General features: G+C 52.8%; 1 protein-coding gene across 1 annotated transcript; it reads left to right on the plus strand.

Annotated features, from left to right (window-relative positions):
- The first annotated feature begins 3,170 nt into the window (after positions 1-3,170).
- HMGXB4 (HMG-box containing 4) lies at positions 3,171-25,539 on the plus strand. Its single transcript, XM_056137517.1, is given in 11 exon segments — positions 3,171-3,268; positions 3,921-4,069; positions 4,715-4,796; positions 5,514-6,441; positions 6,443-6,551; positions 16,758-16,839; positions 17,988-18,052; positions 19,059-19,164; positions 19,975-20,144; positions 24,679-24,801; positions 25,448-25,539. Coding segments are annotated over 11 exon segments (1,890 nt in total). The 5' UTR covers positions 3,171-3,237; the 3' UTR covers positions 25,493-25,539.
- Positions 25,540-25,592: the final 53 nt, after the last annotated feature.

Raw genomic sequence — 25,592 nt, forward strand, 5'->3', positions numbered from 1 at the left:
GATGAACAATGGGAGGACAGTGACAGTGACCTATTGAGCTATCTCTTTGGCTCCTGATTTTAGGGGTTTTTTTTGGGGGGGGGGGCATACATGGCTGTGCTCAGGACTTACTCCTGGCTCTGCACTCAGGGACCACTCCTAGCAAGCTCAGAGGACCAAATGGGGTACCAGAGATAAAAATTGGGTCTGCCATGTGCAAGGTAGTACCATGGTCTACCCATGGTACTTACCTCTCTGGCCCCTGGTTTTAGTTTTATAACCTCTTAACTATCTTAATTTCCTGAGTGATTTGGATTCATCCTTTAAATCCTGTTGTTGGTTTTTTATTTCTTTAACTAGAGATTATTTAATTCTTTAAAAATGAATGAAAAAATAAAATAGAAAAAAATTTTTTAAATGAATCACTAAACATTGGAGGCCTAATTTTTGCCTTGCATGCAGCCGACATGGTCAACCCGAGTTCGATTCCTCCGCCCGATTCCTCCGCCCCTCTCGGAGAGCCCGGCAAGCTACCGAGAGTATCTCGCCTGCATGGCAAAGCCTGGCAAGCTACCCATGATGTATTCGATATGCCTAACACAGTAACAACAAAGTCTCCAATGGAGACGTTACTGGGCCCGCTCGAGCAAATCGATGAACAACGGGAGGACAGTGACAGTGACAATGCTAATACAAGCACATGTTTTCTGTGTTGGCTTGTTTAATTTTCTTTTCCTTTTCATAACCTGTAATTCTCTGGTGAATTGTTTTGGGAAGTCATATCATTGTTGTATTATCTTTAAAGAGGGTATTTCTTTGGGAACTGGAGAGATAGTACAACAGGTAGGGCACTTGCCTTATACACAGCCGACCTGGGTTCAATGCCTGGCACCCCATACGATTGATTCCCTGAGCCCCACCACGAATGATTCATGAATGCAGAGCCAGGGGTAAGCCCTGAGCAACGCCGGGTGTGGCCCCAAAACAAAACAAAAAAAACTTTAAAAATTTTTTAATTTGAGGGGGTGTCACATCCAGTTGTGCTCAGGGCTTCCTCCTTCCTAATGGGTCCCTGGGGCCCATCTGGGGTGCTGAGAATCGAACCCAGGTTGGCCCCTCCCCACTATACTATCTCTCCAGCCTCAAGGAGAGAATATTCTGTTTTCAAGTGACCAAATGTAGTTCCCTCTGCCTCTCCTGTTCTTATCTCTTTTGAAGTCAATGCATGTGGGTGGAAGGGGAAAGACAGTAATTTCCATCTGAGGCTGAACTTGCCTCTTCATAGTTCTCTGTGAGACCAAAAGGCTCTTTGAGCAAGCAGTTCTGTTTAGCTTTTAAGTAATCCAGTCCATGGGCTGGAGGGAGAGTATAGTAGGTAAGGCATTATTTACCTTGCATGCAACTCACCCAGGTTCAATCTCCAGCATTTTACATATGGTCCCATGAGCATCGCACCAGGAGTGCTTTTAAAGGAGTGATCCCTGAGTGTAACCCCAGGCATCACCACGTGTGGCCCAGAAACCAAAGAAAACTAAAAAATTAATAACCCAGTCAATTTCTTTTCCTTCATTCTGCTGCTTTTCCTTGTTCTCAACTTGGTGTATCTGGGCGTTGTATTTTATCTATGCAATTAAGTCTCCCGCCCCCCCCCCCCCCCGCTTTAAAATGTAATTTATGACTGTTCCTCTTGTTAATCAAATTCACTTTTTCTGAAAGTGATATGTCTATGTAAAAGGGTTGGCAGTATCTTATTGAAGAAGTAGCTTTTTAAAATTCCATTATAGTAGTAAAGGGAAAACAACACTTAAATAACTAGCCAAACATATCTGACTTTATGAATTTCAGTAGCTGGTGGAGGCACTTTTAATATCATTAGTTTGTAATTTCTACATTCCTTGGCGAGACTTTTCTGTACAGTGGTTGACAGTTCCTGGTCTCAGTATTTGCAGAGCTTGACCTGACTGTGCATCCTCAAAGTTTTCTTTTTCTAATGGACATATAAATTGATGCTAACAGACGAATAGTAACAAAGTCAAAACAAGAATTAGACCGTGTAAATTGGAGTAATTCTTCAGTTTAGTGAAAAATCTTAACTGTTTCAAAGATTTCAACACCAGCAGGCAAAGAATAATTTTTCCCTCATTTTGCCTAGCCTTTAATACCTTCTGTTTTGGAACACACCCCTAGATGCTCAGGCCATCCTCCTGACTTTGTGCTTGGGGATCGGTCCGGGCAGTGCTCAGAGGACGGACCCTCTGGAATGACAGGGATTGGACCCGGTTTGACTGTACACGGCCAGCACCCTGCCTGCTCCTCTCTTCAGCCCTTGCCAGGCTTGAAAATGGACTTAACCGTACACATGGCCATCCAATAAAAAGAACCGTGGGTCTGCACCCTCCTGTAATTCTGAGCAGACCCACAGCCAAACACATACCAGGACTCAGGCACTAATCTTTGTAGCCAATAACTTCATCATTCTGCTGAAATCTCAGTATTCTGGATTTCACTTGGTGTTCAGTTCAGGTGGTAGGATTGTGTAGTCTCAAATGTGAGGTATGACCTGCCCCTCTTTGCAACCTGCTCGCGCTCTCTCTCTCTCTCTCTCTCTCTCTCTCTCTCTCTGTCGGCAACCTTGGTTAAATGTATTCCTCTGATGCTGTGTCTATTTTTGGTTTTTTGGTGTTTGGGGTTTTTTTGTTCTTCTTGTTGTTTTTTGCTTTTGGGTTTACACCCGGTGATGCACAGGGGTCACTCCTGGCTCTGCGCTCAGGAATCACTCCTGGCGGTGCTAGGGGGACCAAGTGGGATGCTGAGGATCGAACCCAGGTCGACTGAGTGCAAGGCAAACACGCTGCCCGCTGTGCTATCGTTCCAGCCCCAGTTGTCTGTTTTCACCCTGTCTTGGTGTCAGTTCTATTGGCACTTCAGAAATACTCATTAATTTTGAACTGGCTCTTTTTTTTTTTTTTTTAGGGTGGGGGGGAGGAGATATTTCTGTTCTCCAAACACCAACTTGGATTCCTGAATCCATTCACATCAAACCTAAGTGCAGTTCCTACAGGTTTGAGATCCCTGCAGGGTCTTTCAAGACAGAGTAGAGAGCTAGCAAGAACGCTCCTTTTTATTCTTTATGGCACTTCCTGGACGGTATGATTTCACGTGACAGGAAGGTTTTTCCTTCTTTGTTTCTCAGACCCGGGCCCGTGGACGGGAGGAGCCGGCGTGCAGTGACCCTCTCCAAGGCCCTGCAGGACCGCCATGGCTTATGATGACTCCGTGAAGAAAGAAGGTATGGCCCCTGAGCCCAAAAAGCCTTCCCCAGAGGGTGTCCTCTGCGGCCCTTGGTGGCCTGTGGAGATTCGAGCCCAGGACTGGCCGCCCCGGCCTGCACTCCCAGACGATGACGGTCCAGAGTGTCCCCCTGACATTCAGCCTCCACCCCGCCCCCCCCACCCCCCCCACCCCCCCACCCCCGCACCAGGCCTGTGGACACCTAGACCAGAACAGGGTCCCGACCGACACGAGAGTCCTCAGTTTAAGTCTGTAGCGTCTGGGGGCGATTCCCCCACACACACACACACACCGCAGAGCAGCCCAGCGCGCCCACCCTTATTCTTTGCAGCCCTCCCTCTGCGAGCCTGTGCCCTCCACCCGCCAAATCACAGCTAAGAAACCAAGTCCGAGGACGCACCCGGGGCCTTTGCATAGCCTGGAAGCATTGCAGGTTCCAGGTTTGAGCCTTCTCTTTGCAGCTACATCTTGCAGAAAATGCCCCTGTCCCCTCGGACCTATGTAGCCTGTATTGCAATGGACTCTGAGTGAAACCAGCGCTTTAAATTCGGAAGTGGAGGGGGCTGCCGCTTGGCCGGGGGTGGGTGCTGGACCTCTCGGCTTATGGGGCTCTCTCCTTCCCTTTCCCCTCGGCACCTCACGCCACCCAGACTGCTTCGATGGGGATCACAGCCTCGAGGACATAGGGCTTGCGGCCGGCCGGAGCCAGCGCGAGAAGAAGCGCTCTTACAAAGATTTCCTCAGGGAAGAGGAAGAAATCGCTGCTCAGGTCAGGAACTCTTCCAAGAAGAAGTTAAAGGTAAATTCTGAACATTCGAGTAGGGAAAGTTAATTTTTTTTTGCTTTTTGGGTCACACCCTGCGATGCACAAGGGTCATTCCTGTCTCTGCCCTCAGGAATGATTCCTGCCGGTGCTCGGGTGACCCAGTGGGATGCTGGGAATCGAACCCGGGTCGGCCCTGTGCAAGGCAAACGCCCTCCCCACTGTGCTATCGCTCCAGCCCCCAATTTCTAATATTTGAAGAAAGTTGGTTTTTTTTTTCCTTTTTTTGGCTTTTTGGGTCACTCCAGTGATGCACAGTGGTTACTCCTGGCTCATGCACTCAGGAATTACCCCTGGCAGTGCTCAGGGGACCATATGGGATGCTGGGAATCAAACCTGGGTCGGCCCCATGCAAGGCAAACGCCCTCCCCGCTGTGCTATCGCTCCAGCCCCCAATTTTTAATATTTGAAGAAAGTTTTTCTTTTTTTTCAAATAGTATGTTAAGAAAAACATTCCTTTGTTTGTGTCTTTTTTTTATTATTATTATTATTATCTCCTGTGTTTTTGCCCCATTTTTCCCCCGAGTCAGAAAAGAAAAAGAAAAGCGTTAAGATGGGTTTCCAGGCTGCCTCTGTCCCGGCGCCCCGCTCACGGCCCTTGTCCTCTGTCCTTGGTTCCAGGAGAGCGAGCTCTACTTCCTGGGGACGGACGCGTACAAGAAGAAGCGAAAGCACTGCTCGGACGACGACTACTACTATGGAGGTACGGGCGGGGCGGACGCAGCTCGGCCCCGGTTCTTGGAGTCGGGTAGGGGAAAGGGATGCAGATGTTGCTGACGCAGTGGCCTATTTAACAGGACAGTGGTTCTGGTTCTGAGTGCCGGTAAACCAGAGTGGAGGAGGAGAGAGGTGGAGGGCTGGTAATTTGGAGGATTCAGCATACGAGCACAGTCTTCATTTGTGATACACCAGGTACCAGGTTCCTTCTCCCCCTCCGATCATCCACTTATCTCGCTGCCCGTTGTTATCTAGCTCCCCCCCTTCTGCCGTGTGTGGGCTTGGGCCCGGTGGCCCCCACCCCCCCGGGGGTCACTCCTCGGGAGAGCAGGTTAAGCCGTGACCGGAGAGGCGGACCCCCGCCGCCCCGCGCAGAGAACCGGGTCTGCCCTGCGCTGCTCCACCTGCACTGTGGTCGGGACCCGCCGCAGTCCGTGCTGCCGGGTTGGTTGGTTCTCTCGGGTCGCCTGTGAAGACGCGGCGAAGAGGACACGGCTGCAGTGGCCGGACGGCTCTTCGGAGGCAGAGGGACAGGGCCTGGCCTCCCCCCGGCCTCCCCTCAGATCATTCCTCCGAGGCTCTTCCTCACGTTAGTTGGGTGCTTTCGGTGAGAGAGAGAGAGAGAAAGAGAAAGAGAGAGAAAGCGGGTTGGCCGGAAGTGGCCTTCTGTCACATGGACGTCACCTCTTCCGGTTGTCTCTAGATCTTTCGCCTTTGGAATCATCACAGAAGAAAAAGAAAAGGTCCAGCCCACCCTCCTCCTCCTCCTCCTCCTCTGCTGCCACCGCCGCCACCGACACGGCCATGGACCTGTTGAAAGCCATCACGTCCCCGCTGGCCCCAGGCGCCAAGCCGCTGGCCAGGAAGGTGGGGGAGAAGCCCCCCAGCACCCCCGGCCACTCGGACAGTCGGCGGGAGCACCACCGGAAGAAGAGCAGCGGCGGGGAGCCGCCCCCCGACGACGGGGCTGCCCACCGGTCCAAGAAGATGAAGCCCCTCTACGTGAACACCGAGACCCTGACGCTGCGGGAGCCCGACGGGCTCAAGATGAAGCTGATCCTTTCGCCACAGGAGAAGGGCGGCGGCCCCGGGGACGAGGACCCTTTTCCCTACCCGACGGCGCCCCAGGCCGCCGCTGCCACCGCCGCCAAGAAGCCCCCCAAGAAGGCAGCCCGGGACGAGCCCGGGGGGCCGCTGCTCCTGGCACCGGAGCTGTCCAGCTTCCTGAAGGCGGCCCGCAGGAAGCACCGCTCGCCCTCGGACCCACACGCCTCGCCCGGCCCCGACGGCGGCGGCGGCTCCTCCTCGGCCTCCGATGCCCCGCCGTTCCCCGATGCCCACCGGGCCGACCTGGACCTCCCGGGGCTCGACCCCGGCCTGGCTGAGTCGGCGTCCTCCTCGGGCGCCGAGCTGGAGGCCGGCGAGCTGGTCATCGACGACTCGTACCGGGAGATCAAGAAGAAGAAGAAGTCCAAGAAGAGCAAAAAGAAAAAGGACAAGGACAAGGACAGGCACCGCGAGAGGCGGCACGCCAAGGCCAAGAGGAGCTTGGGACTTGCGACAGCAGGCGCCGCCGTACCCGCCCCTGTCAGCGAGGCCGCGCTGACCCCCGGGCCCCCTCCCAGCGCCCCGCCGCCACCCCCCGCCGCCACCCCCGCCCCCTGGCCTCCACACAGATGGACACAGCGAGAAGAAAAAGAAGAAGGAGGACAGAGATCGAGACCGGGAGAGAGGAGAAAAGGTAAAAGGGTGTGCGTTTGTTGCTTTGTTTTTTGGTGAAGCAGCTTTTTAAAAAATAATAATAAGAGGAGCCAGAGCAATAATCCAGCGGGGAGAGCATTTGCCTTGCACGCAGCCAACCCAGGTTCGATTCCCAGCATCCCATAGGGTCCCCCGAGCACCGCCAGGAGTAATTCCTGAGTACAGAGCCAGGAGGAACCCCTGAGCATCGCTGGGTGTGAACCAAGAAAGCACGTAGCACTGTAGCACTGTCCTGTAGCCACTGTCCTCCCTCCGATGAAGATGTTGTTCATCGATTTGCTCAAGCGGGCACCAGTAACATCTCACAACAAATTGTGAAACTTGTTGTTACTGTTTTTTGGCATATTGAAGACGTCTCGGGGAGCTTGCCAGGCTCTGCCGTGCGGGCGAGATACTCTCGGTAGCTTGCCAGGCTCTCCGAGAGGGGCAAAGGAATCGAACCCAGGTCGGCCGCATGCAAGGCAAACGCCCTACCCGCTGTGCTATCGCTCCAGCCCAAGAAAGCAAGTAATAATAATAATACAGGGGGGTCAGGGCTGAAGCAGGTTTTGCCTTGACAGTAGTGCCCTGAGTTTTTGAGCCATAGAAACGCGCCCTTGAGAACCAAAGCCGGGTGAGAGGGACGTGTGGGAGGGATTTCAGCTATTCCATGTTGCCAGGGGCCGAGTCTAATGGACACAGGCACGATCTTCGTTATTTAGGCGTTCCCTTCATAGAACTGTGCTCTGCTTGTGCCAGGGGGAGGGGTGGGGTGCCAGGAGTTTGTTTTCACTGGGGCCTTGAATTCCTAGAAGGATCCATGCCCACTTCCTTCCACTCAGCAGCCGTTTCTTCCCTGGGCAGTTCTGAGGCACCAAGGAAGGTTTGGGAGAGGGCAGACCTTTCAAATTAGGAGGCTGAGCTCAGCGAACGGCTCAAGCTGCTGGCCGCTTTCTGGGACGTTTTTCACGTCCTTCGCCTGGTCCTTCATCATTCCGGTGCTCCCGTCGATGCTCAGGGCCGCCAGGCATCATTCCAGATCTTCGGGGGCTCCCCACTCCCGGGGGGGAAGGTGGGAATGAGACATCAGCTGCCTTGGTTTGATTTGTTTGCGAATCGTCTGGGGCAGCTGTTGCTTTCTGCGGTGGTGACTGTGTCCGTTCCGACAGAAACGTCTCCCCTGCTGTCGAAGTGACTTAACTGTTTTTGGAAATTCAGAAGGGTAGGAAGGGGTTGGGGGAGGAGAAATCATAACTTGGTCACCTAGGCTCAGCTGTTCTGAACTGGGATTATAGTTCTAGGAAATGAGGTGACACTCTCCAAAAGAAAACGCTTCCAGAGAGTCCAGTGGGTAGAGTGCTTCTTTCACATGTAGCCGACCCGGGTTTGATTCCCAGTGGTCCCCTGAGCAACACAAGTAGTGACCCCTGAGCACAGAGCCAGGAGTGACCCCTGCGCATTTCCGGTTGTGTCCCAGAACCTCCCCCTCGTGCCCCGCACAAAGAAAACCTCCCAAAGAAAGAGAACATCCACTGTATTTAGAATTGGGGAATGACAGTTTTGTCTAATTGAGGTACAAATTATATTTCCCCTAATAGGGAGCCTTTCAAGAGAATATTTGTATATAAATATCTAAACACAAACTTTTAGATCACCTGAGAAAAAAGGTCTGAATCTACCTGCTGAGTTCAAGAACTCTGTGAACATAAAGAACTGGATGGGGGCCGGAGAGATCGTTCAGGGGTTAAAGTTCTTCCTTTGCACAAAGCCGACCTGGGTTTAATCCCCGGTCCCTCCTGTGGTCCGTCCCTGAGCCCCTCCAGGAGTGGTCTCTGAGCAAAACAAAACAGAAAAGAACTGGATAGGCATAAACTAAGTTTGGGGGCTTTGGTTTGTTTAATTTCTTTCCTTGAAAATTGCTAGGGCCCGAGTGATAGTACAGCAGGTAGGGCGCATGCCTAACATGTGGCCGACCTGGGTTCGATTCCCGGCACCCCGTGTGATTCCCCCCACCCCCACCCCAGCAGTAGTGATCCCTGAGCACAGAGCCAGGAGGAAGCCCTGCACACCGCCAGGTGTTGTGAACAGGGAATGCTACGTACCCTCAGATCCTGCTTGTCCTAGCACGTCCACTCTAGGAATCCATGGTCAGTGGGGCGGGCAGCCTCATCAGCGAGAGCCTGAGGGAAGGTTCCAGTGAAACCCGCCGACTCTGAGGGGCTCCGATGCACCACTTGCTGTTCCGGTGTGGTGCAGAGTTGACCAGCTTGACGGAGCCTCCTCCCGTGGGAAGCTCCTGGCACCATCCCCCAGGACCCCCTTCTGCCCTTCCTGGCCAGTGCCCGCCCCTGGGGCCAGCAGCTCTGGTTTCTTTCTGGCCCTCTCCCTCCCCCTTCCCTGCTTACGTCCAGCTCTGCTCCCTGCACCAGGGAGCCTTTGAACCTTCTGTGCTTCCTCCTCAGGAGCTCAGGCGCCTGTGCCCACCTCTGCCCCCACGGCCGTCTGGGGCCGCATCACTTCCTGTGCGCCCTGCTTCTTCCCTGCAGTTCCTCTTTCTCCGTCTGGTAGAGTGACTTTTTTCTTCTTTTTTTTTCCTTTTTTTTTTTTTTTTTTTGGTTTTTGGTTTTTGGGTCTCACCTGGCAGGGGTTCCTCCTGGCTTTGCACTCAGGAATTACTCCTGGTGGTGTTCAGGGGACCCTATGGGATGCTGGGAATCGAACCCAGGTAGGCCGCGTGCAGGGCAAACACCCTCCCTGCTGTACTATCGCTGCAGCCCCTGGTAGAATGACCTTAACTGAAGTCAGGACAGTCCTTTGTAGTTCTCATCGGTAGAGGGGGCTCCCTGCGCTAGCCTCGACCCACGTGCGACGAGGACAGCAGGGCGCCCCCCCCCCCACGTCCGGGTTCCCTCCCCAACCCCACCCTGAAACTGCCAGGAGTGATCCTGAGTCTCACCATGTGTGGCCCCCCAGAATTCAACAAGCCCAAGAGGCGGCATGCTGGTGTTGAGAGCAGGTCCTGCGGACACACATGTTCAGGTCCTGTAAGTCCTGGGCCCCAACCGGATAGGGACGTTGCAGGGGGCAGCGGTCTCCCTGCAGGGCTATGGAGCATCAGCCGAGGCGACCACCCACATTTGGGGTCCCCGTGAGTGGAGTATTTACCTCTGCCTGCCTTGAGCACGTGTGCTGACATTGTGGGGAGACCCGACTCCATGCGTGTCCGCGGCGCCTCAGGAAGTCAGCCTGGAGCGCATCAGACCGAGACCCACGCCCTGTGGCAGATCCAGGGCCACCTGGAGACTCCAGTCGCGCCCACGGACCCAGGACACCTGGGAACTGGGGCTTTGCAGGCTGCTTGGCTGAGCATGCAGTTCCATTTCCGTTTCTGTGATCACTCAGGGATGCCTCAGGGAGCGTGGAAAAAGCCACACCAAGAATTCAGTAGCACAGTTGAAATGGGGCCTAGGCACTGAGTGTGTGCGTTAATCAGATGAGTGTGTGAGAGGGAGCAGGAACCCAGAACAGAACTGGCGAACATTCGCCCTCGGCTGCTGCAAAAGGAACCACGAACATAGGGGGACAGACAGATTTTTTTTTTAAGTATGGTTTTGGGTTTGGGGGCCACACCCAGCGGTGCTCAGAGCTTGCACCTGGCTCTGAACTCAGAGGTCACTCCTATTGGCACTTGGGGGAACGCTATGGGCTCGTGGGGATAAAACCCAGGTGGGTCACGTGCAAGGCAAACACCCTCCTGACAGTTTAAAGCTGAGGTGGGTCACACGCTTGAGAGACCAACAGCCCCACATGTAAAACATAGGTGCCGACAATTCCTTAACCCTTATTTTTTAATACGTTCTAAGCTCTGCACTGTTTTTCCCATGAAATACATGGTGAATTTTCACAAGCGTCCATGAGGAATATTTCTCATCAGTGTGTCCCATGAAGATGTTCAGGGAAGGGAGAAGAAGACTTCTCCCCGGACGCAGAGGCGTGTGAAGTGACTGACAGATGTTGGAACGCTGGCTTTTCTGATTCTAGAATACCTGCTCTTAGAACATTATCGAAAGCGGAGCTGGAGCGGTAGCACAGCAGGGAGGGCGTTCGCCTTGCACGCGGCCGACCCGGGTTCGATTCCCAGCATCCCATAGGGACCCCTGAGCACCGCCAGGAGTAATTCCTGAGTGCAGAGCCAGGAGTAAGCCCTGTGCTCTGCCAGGTGTGACCCAAAAAGGAAAAAAAAAAAGAACATTATCAAAAGCGTTTCAACCCTAGTCGCCACTGTTTCAAGAGAAAGCAAAGCATAAGGAACGTTTTAGAGAGATTTCCGAGTAAGGTTCTAAAGCGAGATAGAACGTCAGGTATGTGATCCCAGCCCCATGATCCCTGAGCACAGGGCCAGGAGTAAACGCCGAGTACAGCCCAGCCGCAGTGAAAAGATTTCCGCTTCGAATTATTAAAATTTGAAAGCTTTGGGGCCAGAGCCATAGTAGACCAGGAGGGCGCTTGCCTTGCACGGGACCAACCCAGGTTCAACCTCCGGCACCCCGGGTGGTTCCCCCGAGCATCTCCAGGAGTGATCTCGGAACACAGAACCAGGAGTGAACCTATACCGCCGCAGGTGGGGCCCAAAACGCCAAGGAAATAAAACAAGGTCTTGGGTCCGAGTCACAGGGAGAGGGGAAGCTCACCTCCTGCGGATTCTCGGGGGGGGGGGAGGGGGGGGGGCCTCGAGAGAAGTTCAAGCACTCTGGGTGTGGCTGATCCTGATCCTGCAGCTTTAAGGGGAAGGCAGGGGCCCTAAAGCAACATGTTACATTGTAACTGGCAGCTCCTTCACTTGTTGCAAATTGTTGAAAGAGTAGCTTTTTGTGAAGAGTTCGATTGTTACCGGTGAGATTGACTTGTAATACTGTTTTCTTTTTCCTTCTTTTTTTTTGGAGGAGGGGGAGGGGTGTCTGCTCCCAGTGCCGCTAGGGGACCATATGACACTGGGGGCCCATTCTGGGTCAGCTGTGCCAGGCAGACACCCCTGTGCTATCTCTCCCGTGCATAAGTACTTTCCTCTCTCTTTTCCTCACCACTTTGCCTGTTCACTTCTTGCTCCCCTCCACCCCCGCAGCGGCTCTGAATGTCAACCACCTGTGACCATAAAGCCATAGGTAATAAGGATGTAAAAGGGGTTTTGAGATACGGGGGTCTTGGGACTGGAGATATGGTACAGCGGGTAGGATACTTGCCTTGCTTGCATGCAGATGATCCGTGCTCTATTCCCAGCACCAGATAGGGTCTCCTGAGCACTGTGAGGAGTGAGCCCTGAGTGCCGTCAGATTGTAAAAAAAAGAAAGAAAGAAAAGGAAGAGAGGGGCTGGAGTGATAGTACAGCAACTAGGATGCTTGCCATGAACCCGGTTGATCTGGCTTCAATTTTTGCCACCCGCACATGGTCCCCTGAGCCCTGCCAGGAGTGATCCCTGAGCAGAGCCAGGAGTAAGCCCTGAGCACCAGTGGGTGTAACCTTTTGGAAAATAAAAAAAGAAGGGGATGGAGCGATAGCACAGCGGGTAGGGCATTTGCCTTGCATGCAGCCGACCCGGGTTTGATTCCCAGCATCCCATATCGTCCCCCGAGCACCTCCAGGAGTAACTCCTGAGTGAAGAGCCAGGAGTAACCCCGGTGCATCACTGGGTGTGACCCAAAAAGCAAAAAAAAAAAAAAGAAGAAGAAGAAGAAGAAGATACTTAGTTAAAAACACTAGAGCATTTGGTGCCTGAAGTTGCTACTAAGTTACTAAAAAGACTGTCCAGCACTGGGCACTCACTTTTGTGATGTGTCTGAAAGCGGCCTCCTACAAGCAGGACCTACTTCTGTGGGCAGCTGCGATCCAGGGCCTGGATCAGCATTAGAGCAGAAGATCTCCTCTTACCCTTCACCAAAAGTCTCTGTTTTTGGAAAACTCACCTTGGCTTTTAACAGGTGCTACGTCTGTCTTGCCAAGTACAGAGTGAGTAGGAAAGAGCTCCTAGTGTTCTCACAGTGGCGTGATAGCTGCCCTCGAAGCAGTGGCCACTCCTCCCCTGTGGCCCCGTAGCCCGGAAACCCCCTAAGGGTGCCCCACAGATCCTCCGTTCTGTGGCTCACCAGACCCAGCCGTGGGGTCTGCCCGGCTTTGAACCTGAGGGTTAAGGTCTTCCAGCCAGTTACTGGAAACTCATTTGAGCTCTGAGCCTGTTCGTTCCTCGAAAGTTGTCAATGGGACTGGAGCTATAATCCAGCAGGGAGGGCGTTTGCCTTGCACACCGCCAGCCCAGGTTCGATCCCCAGCATCCCATAGGGTCCCCTGAGCACCGCCAGGAGTAACTCCTGAGTGCAGAGCCAGGAGGAACCCCTGTGCATTGCCGGGTGTGACCCAAAAAGAAAGAAAAAAGTTGTCAAACTCATTGCAGCTTGTTTTTATCCAAATTCAGCAGCATGACAGAGTTGGCCTGTTGTTGCCTCATGTCCCTCTTAAGGACTTAGCTGTAAGGTCCGGTCTGCTCAGGATAATCTCCCCTTTGGGGGCCTGAGGCGTGGGGTGGGGACCACACCCAGCAATGCTCGGGGCTTACTCATATCTCTGCTCTCAGGAATCACTCCCGGAAATGCTCAGAACCAATGTCGTCAGTATTAAGAGGGCGTTGGAAGGAGTGTGTGTCGAGAGCTTTCACAGTTCACCAGCCACACCCTAAACCTGCAAGGAGTTGCAGTGTTTTCCTCAAGCTTGCCCTTCAGTACTGCAAAAGGTTACGGATCTCCATCCCACAAGGCTCTCGATAGCTTGAACTCAAAATCCAAACTGCCTTTACACCATAACCAGAAGGCCCTTCCATTTATTCATCACACAAAATTTATTAAAAAATAAAATTTTTCTTTAGGATAGATGAGAGAGAAAGTGGAAAGCCCACAGCCAAAGGAGTCACACAGCCCAATCCGACACGGAACGTCTAATTACAACCTTGTCAAACGGTCAAATATTCAACCCAAACCCGCCTGCTGACCCCTCTCAACTACTCTCACCAAGGACTTGAATTACTAGGGAATAATAAGTCCCTAATTATAAAGATGTACTGCACGTGGGATCATCTATTTACTGGGTAACAGTGCAGCTCTAGATACATAATGAAGAGAATGACATCCAGCGCCTTTTTTTTTTTTTTTTGCCAAGGCTATGTGTGTGTATATTTATTCCTGTTTCAGTTTCCCACTAAGTAAAATGTGGATTAGTGTTTCACTCAGTGGTGGACACTGGTCATCGGTGGTGGAGAGAATTGCAGAATGGCGCCCACTCCCCACCTCACACTCCACAAGTCCATGTCCACACTCCAGCATTAGGCTGCCACGGCCACTCTCACGGAACGTGACAAAGCAAAGTGACTTCACAGGGGTAATCAAGGTCCGAGGTATGGGGAATCTGAATTAAAAGGGGAGATTAGGGGCCAGAGTGATAGTACAGTGGGTAGGACACTCACCTTGCACGTGGACGGCCTGGGTTCAATCCCCATCATCCCATATGGTCCCCAGAGCACTGCCAGGAGTGATTCCTGAGTGCAGAGCCGAGAGCAGTCCCTGAGTGTTGTCAAGTATGACAACCAAAAGAAGAGTCAAACACACCAAAGAAGAGTCTAAAATTTCTGAAGGCGTGTTCATTCTCATTCATAGTTGTTCCGTTTGAAAGGTATTCCAAAAGTATTTTCATTCCTCACCGTGACATTTCCTTTGTAAATTGAACTCGGGTCCTACCACACGGGTGTTTTTATCATCATCACTCTTGGCAGGTCTTTGGCTTTTGAGGGTCGTTAATTCATGAAAGCAACAGTGCAGACCGCGTTGGCTGAATAAAGTGTTTGAGGGCACTTAGGCAAATGCAAACCATGGTGCCACTCGGAATCCCCCAGGCAGGACTCTGTTGGTTCATTTTTGGCCCAAAACGCCCACTTTTTAAAAAGGCCAGCAGATATTCCCAGTAGATTTTCAACACTAATTGTTCGTGTCGTTACAGTAACTGCAGGACCAGAGGGAACGCAGTTCGGTGGAGATGGAGAACTGATTCTTATACTTGGATATTTTCAGATGAAGTTGTTTTGATTTTTTTTCTTTTTTTTCTTTTTTTTTTTTGGTTTTGGACCACACCCAACATTACTTAGGGAATACTTTCCTCTGTGCTCAGGGATCACTCCTGGCAGTGCTCGGGGGACCATCTGGGGTGCCGGGGATTGAACCTGGACCTGGGTCAGCTGCATGCAAGGCAAGCACCCTCCCTGATGTACATATCACCCCAGCTCCTCAAATGAAGTTTTCAGGAAGCCTTACTGAAAACATCTCAGTTCATTAGATAAAGGTTTGTTCTGGGGTGGGTTGGTTGATTGGATAGTTCTTAGGCCACACCTGGCAACGTTTAGGGTTTCTCCTGGCTCTGCCTAACTCCTGACAGTGCTCAGGGACCCTGTGGGATGCCAGGCATCAAACCCAGGTCAGGCACGTACAAGACAAATGCCCTACCCGCGGTACCATCCCTCCAGCTGTAGATAGATATTTTACGAGGATTGTTTTCCTTTTCCTATAGTAATTCTCTCTAGAAGGAAGCAGTATTTTTTTCCTCCTCTCTCTGGCCCATGAGCCCTGGAAGTCAGGCTGTCTATTCCGGTCTCTGTGGTTACTGTGGTTATTCTGATGTTCTGCATAGCTTAGTTGTTGGACAAAAGTCATCTGCAGTTTTTCAGAGTTCCTGCCTTCTCAAACAGAGATACTTAACAGATGATGCTTTCTCACGTGAGTTTTGTTATAAAGCCTGTGGCAAATTTGGCTCTAAGAGAGCCCTTTGTTTTATATGTTCTTCACTGAACTCCCCTTCACATGCAAGTCTGTCCTGTGGTCGCTGAAAATCACGTCTCGTTTTGTAGTTGATGTTTTACAGTGAAGCATCACCATGCTTCAAGGGGTGCAGAGCCCGGTGTCAATGTGAAAGAGATTTCACTCACATCAGCTCTCAGAGAACTGTCTTCAGTTATGTGTTTGCTTACCACATAGAACCAAAAGACTGAGTAGCAAGATAACAACGAACTCTAAGTAATAGTGAATGCCGGATCCGGAAAATGTCCACATTAGAAAGCAAAAAAAAAAAGAAAAGAAAAGAAAAGAAATGAGCAGAACAAACAGAATGTAGATTTGGCCTCTCGCCCCAAGGTTTCAGAGGAAATTATGCGGTTCCTGTTTAATTGTTATTGTTTGGTGGGGGGGGGGGCCACCAGTGGTGCTCAGGGCTTACCCCTGACTCTGCGCTCAGGGATCACCCCTGGTGGTGCTCGGAGGATTTTATGGGATGCCAGGAATTGAATCCAGATAGGATGCAAGGCAAGGCCCTACCTGCTGGACGATTGCTCCAGCCCAACGTTCTTAATTTTAAAGCATTTAAATGGGCATTCGCACCCTCGCCCTGCCCCCCAAAGTCCAGCCCTAGGAGAGAGAAACGGTATGTAACTTGCTCGAGGTAAAGGTAAAGGCCCTCCCGTTGATCGTCGATTTGCTCGAGCGGGCCCAGTAACGTCTCCATTGGAGACTTTGTTGTTACTGTGTCTGGCATATCGAATACTCTCGGTAGCTTGCCGGGCTCTCCGAGAGGGGCGGAGGAATCCAACTCGGGTCGGCCATGTTGGCCGCTTGTAAGGCGAACGCCCTACCCGCTGTGCTATCGCTCCAACCTATGTAACTTAGACCTATCTAAAACCTAAAAGACTGATCTACACTTAGGGATTGTGTGTAGGAAGGAAGCGCTTTACAAATCACTGTCATGTAGCTGCACTTTTGCTTTCGGGGTGGGAGTGATGGGTCAGTGGGTGTCCACGAGCTCGTCTGTGGGAGCTGAGGTTAAATCCTCCACATGACATGTTCCCCAGAGCATTGGGGCTGCCCCCCCCCACACACACACACCCCCCATCACTGCCAGATATGGCCCAGAGCCTGGCCCACCTAGGACTAGGGATGTTCCTCAGTGGTAGAGCCATGGCCCTTCCATTCCCAGCACTGCAGAGAGTGATCTTGTGTCAGAATTCTGGCGGCTGCCTTGGGAGAAAGTCGCTCTCTGCCCTCTCGACCACCAGCTCGGGGTGCCCCAGCCGGTGCGCGGTGCGCGTGGACCCTTACCCTGTTCTTCTTTCTCCTGTGCGACCAGCCCAAAAAGAAGAACATGTCCGCCTACCAGGTGTTCTGCAAGGAGTACCGCGTGAGCATCGTGGCCGACCACCCGGGCATCGGTAAGAGCACACACGTGTCCACCCAGCTCCTCCTCCTCCCACTTCGTTCCTGCCCGCAGCACTGCAGGGCCCGTTCCCTTCCCCACCCCCAGTGCCACTGGCTGTCAGGGAGGAAACAGGCTTTCCCAGCCCTGTCTCTCAGCCCTGAGGAGTTGGGAAACTGAGTCCAACATGGTCAAACAGCACCAGGTAGTCCGGCTGCCCTCAGGGATGGTGTCACAGCGAGAGCGCTGTCACAGGCCAGTTTGTCCCTCCCAGGGAGCAGGTGGGAGGAACGAGCCCGTCTCTGTTGTGACTCTCGGCGGTCAGCCTTCCGGGCCGGGCCCCCTCCTGACCTCCCCACCAGGGCTGTTGAAGGCCCCTGGCAGGCACCAAAAAGACCAGAGCGTACCCTGGGGAGCCTGACCCTGCTGAATAAATGCAGGTTCTGCATCATGGCACCTGGAGGGTGGTTTCTGGGGTGCTCTGGGCAAAGCCTTTGGTTCTGAGCCCCACAAAGTTCCACAGTGGTCACAGATCTATTTTTTTTTCTTTTTGGGTCACACCCAGCGAGGCTCAGGGGTTCCTCCTGACTCTGCACTCAGGAATCTCTCCTGGCGGTGCTTGGGAAACCAAATGCGATAGTGGGGATCAAACCCGGGTCAGCCGTGTGCAAGGCAAACACTCTCCCTGCTCTGCTATCACTCCGGCCCCCGGTCGCAGATCTTTTGTCAGCGTTATTCCTGACATGCTTTCTGGAACCCACATTGATACACTCTATTGAAGGGTCCCCTCTCCCCATAGGAAAGAACAACAGTGAGAGGCTCCAGTTCAGTTTTCTAATAAATAGCATTTTGTGCTTTTATTTATTGGGGGATGCGGAGGTCGGGGGGGCACTCCTGTCGACGCTCAGAGCTTACTCCTGGCCCTGCACTCAGGGATCACTGCTGGCAGTGCTTGGGGGGCTATGGGATGCCATATGGAATGCCGGGGATCGAACCCAGGTCGACTGAATGCAAGGCAAGCGGTCTCCTCCAGCCCCATGATTCTGTGCTTTTAAAATCCAGTCTGCAGAACCCTTTCCCCGGTTTCATTCTCCTGGAGCTCCTGTTTCGTTCATGGTTTCAGTTTTTCCTGAATTGACTTTTTTTTTTTTTTTTAACTCTCAGATTTTGGGGAGCTGAGTAAAAAATTGGCTGAGGTGTGGAAGCAGCTACCAGAAAAGGACAAACTGGTAAGTACACCTTCGAAAACAAACACTTTTTATTTTATGGCTGTGTGCCTTTCCAGTTATGGTCTCCTACAGACTCCCAGCCAAACCACACTGCACAGTGGGGCCCTGGGGAGTGGCTTAGCCGGGCACGGAAGGCACTGGCCGGTGCCAGCCTCCACCCTCGGGGAAGATCTGGCTACAGAGGAGCTTGGCTTTCCTCTCCCTGTTCTTTCCCCCACTAATATTACCGTGGAGCCAAAAGACTTGGGCTGCGGTCAGAATCTTTTCCTGGGGACTCCTTGGTCAGCCTCTTCCTAGTTACTGCAGGTGCTGACCAGGGCGGGCAGGTGGCCGTCCTCAGCCGTCGCTGCCAAGCTTGTCACACGGTGCGGCCGCCCTCGTGTCAGTGGTCACTGGCAGTGGCAGATCTCCACATCGTCCATCTCACTCGACGGCAGGAAGGGAGATGGCCTTGCGATCGCAGTGACCGTCTTTCCTAGGGGGGTCTCCTCACCCAGATAAAGCAGTTCCAGTAATTTTTTTTTTTTTTTGCCCCAGTCTTGAGTCTCTGGTCAATCGCCCTCTGACCCTACTAGCCAGTGATGAGAAAAACACTCTTGAAACCACACAGACATTTATTTCGTCGGTCCAGTTTTTCAGAACACTCTAAACTAATCAATTCCACTGTCTTTTTTCTGCCCGGGGGTCCCTTCTGACCTGACCTGGTTTTCTTCCTGTACCCTTCACCTCCCCCACCCCCCCAACTCTTGAGCCCTCTGGTCTCGGTTTTCACCTAACACACAACGCCCCCCCGCCCTTGGAATATTCTGGGAGCCAGCAGGCCAGGAGCCCTGAGGACTGTCCTGTGTCCTAGGCTGAGCCGCTGCTGTGATCACAGCAGGCCCCGATCCAGTTCGCCCTCTGCCTGCCCCTCCCCCCCCATGCTCTTCTTACCTGTCTTTCCTCTTGACAGTTCCGTCCTTTTCAAGTTTCTTTTCCTTCCCTCCCACCTGGCCTGATACCGCAGATCTGGAAGCAGAAAGCTCAGTATCTCCAGCACAAGCAGAACAAAGCCGAAGCCACCACTGTGAAGAGGAAAGCGTCCGGCTCCGAGGGCGCGCTGCGCGGGAAAGGTAATGGCCCCATCCCTGCCCCTCCTCTCCCCCTGTCCCTTGAGCTCTCGACTGGCCTCCTTCCCCGGATTCCCAGAGAGCAGCCCCAGGTAGAAGCAGATCTTCTGCTCAGGTCTTGTTCTCTGACTATTAGAGGAATTTTAAAAGTGGACGGCAGGGGCTGGAGCGATAGCATAATGGGGAGGGCGTTTGCCTCGCACGCGGCCGACCCGGGTTCGATTCCCAGCATCCCATAGGGTCACCCGAGCACCGCCAGGGGTCATTCCTGAGTGCAGAGCCAGAAGTCATTCTTGCGCATCACCAGGTGTGACCCAAAAAGAAAAAAAAAAGAATAAAAATAAAAATGGAAGGCAGAAGTCAGTCGGCATTCTCTGTAAAGAGCTTGTGAAGGGCCAGAGTCATGGGACAATGGGGGTGGGGGGTTTGCCTTTATACGCAACCGACTCGAGTTCAGTCCCTGGCGTCCCAAGGGTTCCCCAAGCACCACCAGGTGTAATTTCCTGAGTGCAGAGCCAGGACTAAGCCCTGAGCATTGCCAGGTGTGAACAAAAAAACAAAAACTGATAAAAAAAAAAAAGAAAGAAAGAAAAGCTAGTGAGTGTTTCAGGCCTGTCCTATATTCTGTGTCGTTTCTACCACCTTTTTACAAATGTTAAAAATAGGTCATGGGCCAGTTGCGGCCCTCAGGCCATCATCGTGCTAGCGCCTGAGACAGTTCACGGGAAGGGAGAATGCGGAAAGATGTCGTTTGAGTGCTCCGAGCTATAGACCAGTTCGATTTCGCTCCCTTTCCCCCTCTCCTGGTCGCAGCCTCTTCCGCAGGAGTGCTCTCGCCCCAGAAGAAATCCCCGCCCACCACCATGCTGTTACCTGCCTCACCCGCCAAAGCCCCTGAGACTGAGCCCATTGATGTCGCTGCTCACCTCCAGCTGTTGGGAGAATCTCTGAGCCTCATTGGCCACCGCCTGCAGGAAACGGAGGTGAGTACCAACCGGCTGCGGTTTCGGCTTCTGATAGGCTGTGAGTTCTGTCACTCACTCTGTAGGCCATCCTCCCGCAGAGAGTTGGTGCTGGTGTATTCCGGCTTCTGATAGGCTACAAGTCCTGTCACTCACTCTGCAGGCCATCCTCCCGCAGAGAGTTGGTGCTGGAGTACTCTGGCTTCTCATGGACTGCGAGTCCTGTCACTCTATAGGCCATCCTCCCACAGAGTGTCAATGCTGGACTACTCTAGACGCAGTGTTAGAGAGGATTCCTGCTAGTTGAAGTATCTAGAGGCTTCGAATCCATCTGCTGGCTTTCAGGGTTTATACTGATTCCATCTGGTTGAAAGAGTAGCTCATAAAGAGTTGAAAACGACTTCGACTCTTTTTTTCGGAGGAAGGGGCCATGCCCATCAACGTTGGCTCAGGGCTTATTCCTGGATCTGTACTCAGGGATCGCTCCTGACGGGGCTCAGGAGAACATCGGGGGTACAAGAGATCGAACTCGGGTCGGTTCCATGCCAGGCAAGTGCTCTACCCACTGCACTAGCTCTCTGGCCCCTCCAAGTTTTATTAGAACATAATTGACATGGAACCCTAGACTGTCTTTCCCGAAGTGCAAGAGGAAAGATAAGTGAAGACCCCGTGAAAGTTTTGATAGTTTTTTCCTTAGAAGAGTTTGGCGTCTCGGACCTGTGCATTTCTAATCAGGTCTTAAATAGGCAGGTTCAGTTGTAGAGGGGATTAAGAGTTCTCAGCTTGAAAAATAAGTCGCAAATAGGGAGATCACGCTTCATTATTCTGCACTTGAATCTTACGTTGCCGGGTGCCCGAGGGAGAGCGTTGTTCTTTCAAGCTTCAGTTTCAGAACCTCTGAATCTCCAGAGGCGTCGTGTTCCATTTCAGATTTAGTTTCCCTCCTTGGCTAACTCCGTGTTGTAGTGTTTCCATATTTCACTGGATCTTAAGAGTATTTCATTTCAGCAGAGAAATCATACTACGCTACCAAAGTGTTTTTGGTTTGTTTTGCTTTGGTTTGTCTTTTAAGCCCAAAACTGGGAACTCTTCACTTCTCTTTGGGAGTTAGAGGGGGTAGGACCTGGGCCACATTTGGCAGCCCTAGGGTACTATTACGAGCTCTGTGCTCAGGGGTTTCAGGGAGACTCGTAGAAGCAGCTCGAGGGACCATGTGACGAGGGACCTCACCAGAATTGGCTGCTTGCAAAGCGGGTGCCTTCACCCCTGTCCTGTCATTCTGGCCCTGGAAGCTGCCTTATTATTCAACAAATAAAATGTCACAGACCACGGAAGATGACGCTCTGTGTAAATTCTCAGACCAGCATCCAAATAAGTTGGGCAGCTTCTAAATAAATAATATACTTTCGCGTGCACCCAAATACGTGAATGGACTTAGAAATTTCCCAGAACATATTTATGGGATTCTTGGTTGTCATGTTCACAGTCTTATACTTCCTAAAAAGGTAAAAGTAAAAATTTGTGTTTTGTTTTGTTTTGTTTTCTTTCACCTTCCTTGTTCTAGATTTTCCCTGATAGATTATTCCGCCCGGTTGATTTGTTGAGTCCCTAGGCACCGTGCCAAGAACTTGAGTAGGAACTCGGAATAGTTTCCCCCTGGCTTCCTGTCATTGCGATCTTAGCATTTTACTGGAAAGATAGAATGTCTCCATGATTAGGGACTTAAACAAGCCAGTTCCTGTAAGTTGGAACCGCGAGTTACATGGACCCAGGGACCAGAAAAAAGGGGACCAAGTTTCAAGATTCTTGGTTTACTTTAACATTCTTGCTAAGATGAAATGTACATAGCATAGCATGAAACGTACATACCTTTTTTAAATATAGCATTTAGTATATGTGTTAGTATATTCAGTAACGAGAGCGATAGCACAGCGGGTAGGGCGTTTGCTTTGCACGCAGCCAACCCAGGTTTGATTCCTCCATCCCTCTCGGAGAGCCTGGCAAGCTACCGAGAGTATCTCGCCCGCACGGCAGAGCCTGACAAGCTCCCCGTGGCATATTTGATATGCCAAACACAGTAACAACAAGTCTCACAATGGAGACGTTACTGGTGCCCGCTCGAGCAAATCGATGAACAACGGGAGGACGGCGCTACAGTGCAGTATATTCACACAGTTGTGAACCAGGCACTGCTATGGAATTTCGGAACATTTTCACCAACCCCAAAGAAACCGCGTGCCCACTAGTAATGCTCCATCCGCCCTTTTGGCCACTCTCCCCCTAGACTGAATCATTTGCAAGTATTCCCGCATTTTTGCCATTTCTGTGAAGCACTTACGCTGTCATTTGCCTTCTCTTTGTACTTAAATGGGTCCTTCTCTTCACCCTGGTGTCCTTGGTATATCATGAGCACAGGCTTCGTTTTTAGAATGCCCATCAGAATGGGTCCGTGCCTAGGCAATTGCCGTTTACCTGTAGCCTGCTTGCCACCTGGGTTGGGTCGCTACTTGAAGGAACTTGGACTGACGTCATTTGCCCATCTCCAGCTTGGGTACCTGAAGCCGAAAGGGACTAAATGGCTGTTACCACTTTGCCCATCCGCTTGTGACCAGCCCAAGTGGCCTCCCTTCTGCTTTTTGGGTCACACCCAGCGATGCACAGGGGGGCACAGAGCCGGAGGCAGAAAGGACGTTAGGTGTCACGATAGCCGTCAGGCTCACGTGTGCCAGGCGGCATCTCGAGTCCTATATTTCTGTCCTGGGGCTGCACCCCGCAGTGCCCAGGAGACCTGCCTCGCGGTGTTTGGAGGACCGTGCGTGGTACCGGACCAGCAGCCGAAGCAGAGTCCGGTCGTGACCTGGCGTGACTTAACCTTCGTACTACCTCGCCGGCGCCCCCCGCACCGCGTGTTTCTTTCTTTTGGTTTGGGGGCCGCAGCTGGCAGTGCTCGGGGACTCCTCCTGGCTCCGTGCCCCAGGCAATGCCGGGGATTGAACCGGGTCCTCCTGCGTGCAGCACCCTGGCCCTGCTCCAGTCTGGAGCCTGGCACGCTGTCTCCCCAGCCCCTTCTGCCTCTTCCTGCGCCTGATCGCCACTGGTGGCAGCTGCCGTTAGTGCGGGCTTCAGGGACCCAGCGTGGCCAGCCGCCCGTCCGTCCACCTGCCCGCCGCGGCAGCCCAAGCACAGCAGCCCAGAGCTCCTTCTCTCCGGCGCTCTGCTTCGTGCCGGCGCTCGGTTGGGGCACGATCCTTGGGGGGGCTGGCGGCAGGCTGGCGACAGGCGCTGGGAGTCACCAAGACACGCACACGCAATCTGAACGGGATCCAAGGTGGGGATTTTGAGCTGAACCAAATGCACGTCTCTCCCAGAGACTGCTGGCGTCTTCTCTAGGCAGCCGCCCCTGTGGAGGGGTGTGTGCTACACGGGAAGGCTGGCATGCGGGTTACTGACCCTGGTGGTGAGTGCGAGGGAGCTGTCCTTGCAGGAATGAAAAGAAAACAACTAGGGGACATGGCTTTGTAGTCGAGGGCCGGCCTTGTCTGTGTGAGGCGCTGGGTTCAATCTCTGGCACTCCAAAAGGAACCCAAAAAAAGGCAAGAAAATTACTTCTGGGGGCTGGAGTGATAGCACAGCGGGGAGGGCGTTTGCTTTACACGCAGCCGACCCGAGTTTAATTCCCACCATCATCCCATAGGGTCCCCTGAGTACCTCCAGGAGTAATTCCTGAGTGCAGAGCCAGAAATAACCCCTGTGCATCGCCGGGTGTGACCAAAAAGCAAAAAGAAAAAAATTACTTCTGGTGCCAGAGAGACAGTCCAGCAGGTCAGGCACTTGCCTTTCACACGGCCAACTCTGGTTCGGTCCCCAGCATCCCCTCCAGTTCCCTCCCCTGAGCACCACCAGGCTGGTCTCTGAGTCTCTGAGTGCAAAGAAAGCAGAAAATGACTTCTTCTACATACTTGATCTCCACATGTCTTCCCCAAAGCCCTCGAGGGCTGGAGTTGCTGTTAAGTGACTGCTCCCAGGTCTCTGAGAGGGGACGATGGGTTGGGAGCCTCTCCTGCACTGCGGGCCTTCTTTCTTAAGCAACTTAGGAGAGTTGTGGGAGCAACTGTCCCAGGTGGTGGAAGTGGCTTCGTGCTAGAACGGTCACCCTGTTAGGCATGAGAAACCTCATATTCAGTCGTGGCACCACACACACGCGCACGCACACACACACACATGAACATACTCGAGCACTCACCCTAGTAGATGTGAGAAAGCTCTCATTCACTTGTACCACACGCACACAACACATAAACACACATCACACTCAACACCATACACAGACACACATGAACATGCTCAAGCGCTCAAGTAGGTATGAGAACGCTCGAGTCTAGTTGTGGCACACACACACACACACACACACACACACACAGTCGGCAGATCCCTTCTGTTCCTGCTGAGTTCTCACAGGGTCGCCCAGGTTTACAGAGCAGCGTGAGCGACCCCGGCCCGGGGGAGCCTGGGGCAGGGGTGGGTCGTCCCCTTGCTCAGCTGCCCCCCTCCGCAGGGCATGGTCGCCGTGTCTGGCAGCCTGTCTGTGCTGCTGGACTCCATCATCTGTGCCCTCGGCCCCCTGGCGTGTCTCACCACTCAACTACCTGAATTGAACGGCTGCCCCAAGCAGGTCTTGGTGAGTTTTCCTGTGTCTTTCTTTTATAAAAGAGAGAGAGAGAGAGACAGAGAGAGAGACAGAGAGAGAGAGTGTGTGTGTGTGTGAGAGAGAGAGAGCATGTATGTGAGTGCGTGTATGTGCACATGCGTGTGAGTTGAGTGTGTGTATGTGTAAACATGTGTGAGTGTATGTGTGTGTGCATGTGAGTGCATGGGTGTGAGCATGTGTGAGTGTGTGCGTGTGTGTGCGCGTGTTTGTGTGTGTGTGTGTACGCATGAGCGTGTTTGTGTTATGGGGTGGGGGGAGGGTGGTTGTTGGCCAGGCCCTGACGCGTGTAGCTTCCTGGCACCCGGCTCCCGCTTCGTGCGTTGCTCCCTGGGACCTGAGCCCACCACGGTGTTGAGTGCTCGCCAGCGCCCAGTGGAGCTGGAACACATGCCGCGCCCAGACGGTTCCTTGGAGGGAGGCACAGAGCCCTCTGCAGCAGCAGCAGTGCTGCCGCTCGCGTTTCCCACCCCCTCTTGCAAGCGAGGCCCGCCTGAGCGGTGCCAGCACCCTGCGTCTCGCCCTCCGCCTTCTCGGCTGGTCCTGTGCGCAGAACCGCCGCTCGGGGAGCTCAGGTAGAAGTGTGTTCCGACGGACCCCCCTCTGCCTTGTCTTGCAGTCCAACACGCTCGACAACATCGCGTACATCATGCCGGGACTGTGACGGGAGCCCGCCCCACCCAGTGCTGGTTTGTGTATGTGACTGTTCCAGACCCCTTCGCTGGCCTCTGGGGCTTGGTTTTAAATTTTTATATGTAGATACA

Source organism: Sorex fumeus, unplaced genomic scaffold (genome assembly GCF_029834395.1).
Source record: "Sorex fumeus unplaced genomic scaffold, SorFum_2.1 ptg000125l, whole genome shotgun sequence".
NCBI classification, from domain to species: domain Eukaryota; kingdom Metazoa; phylum Chordata; class Mammalia; order Eulipotyphla; family Soricidae; genus Sorex; species Sorex fumeus.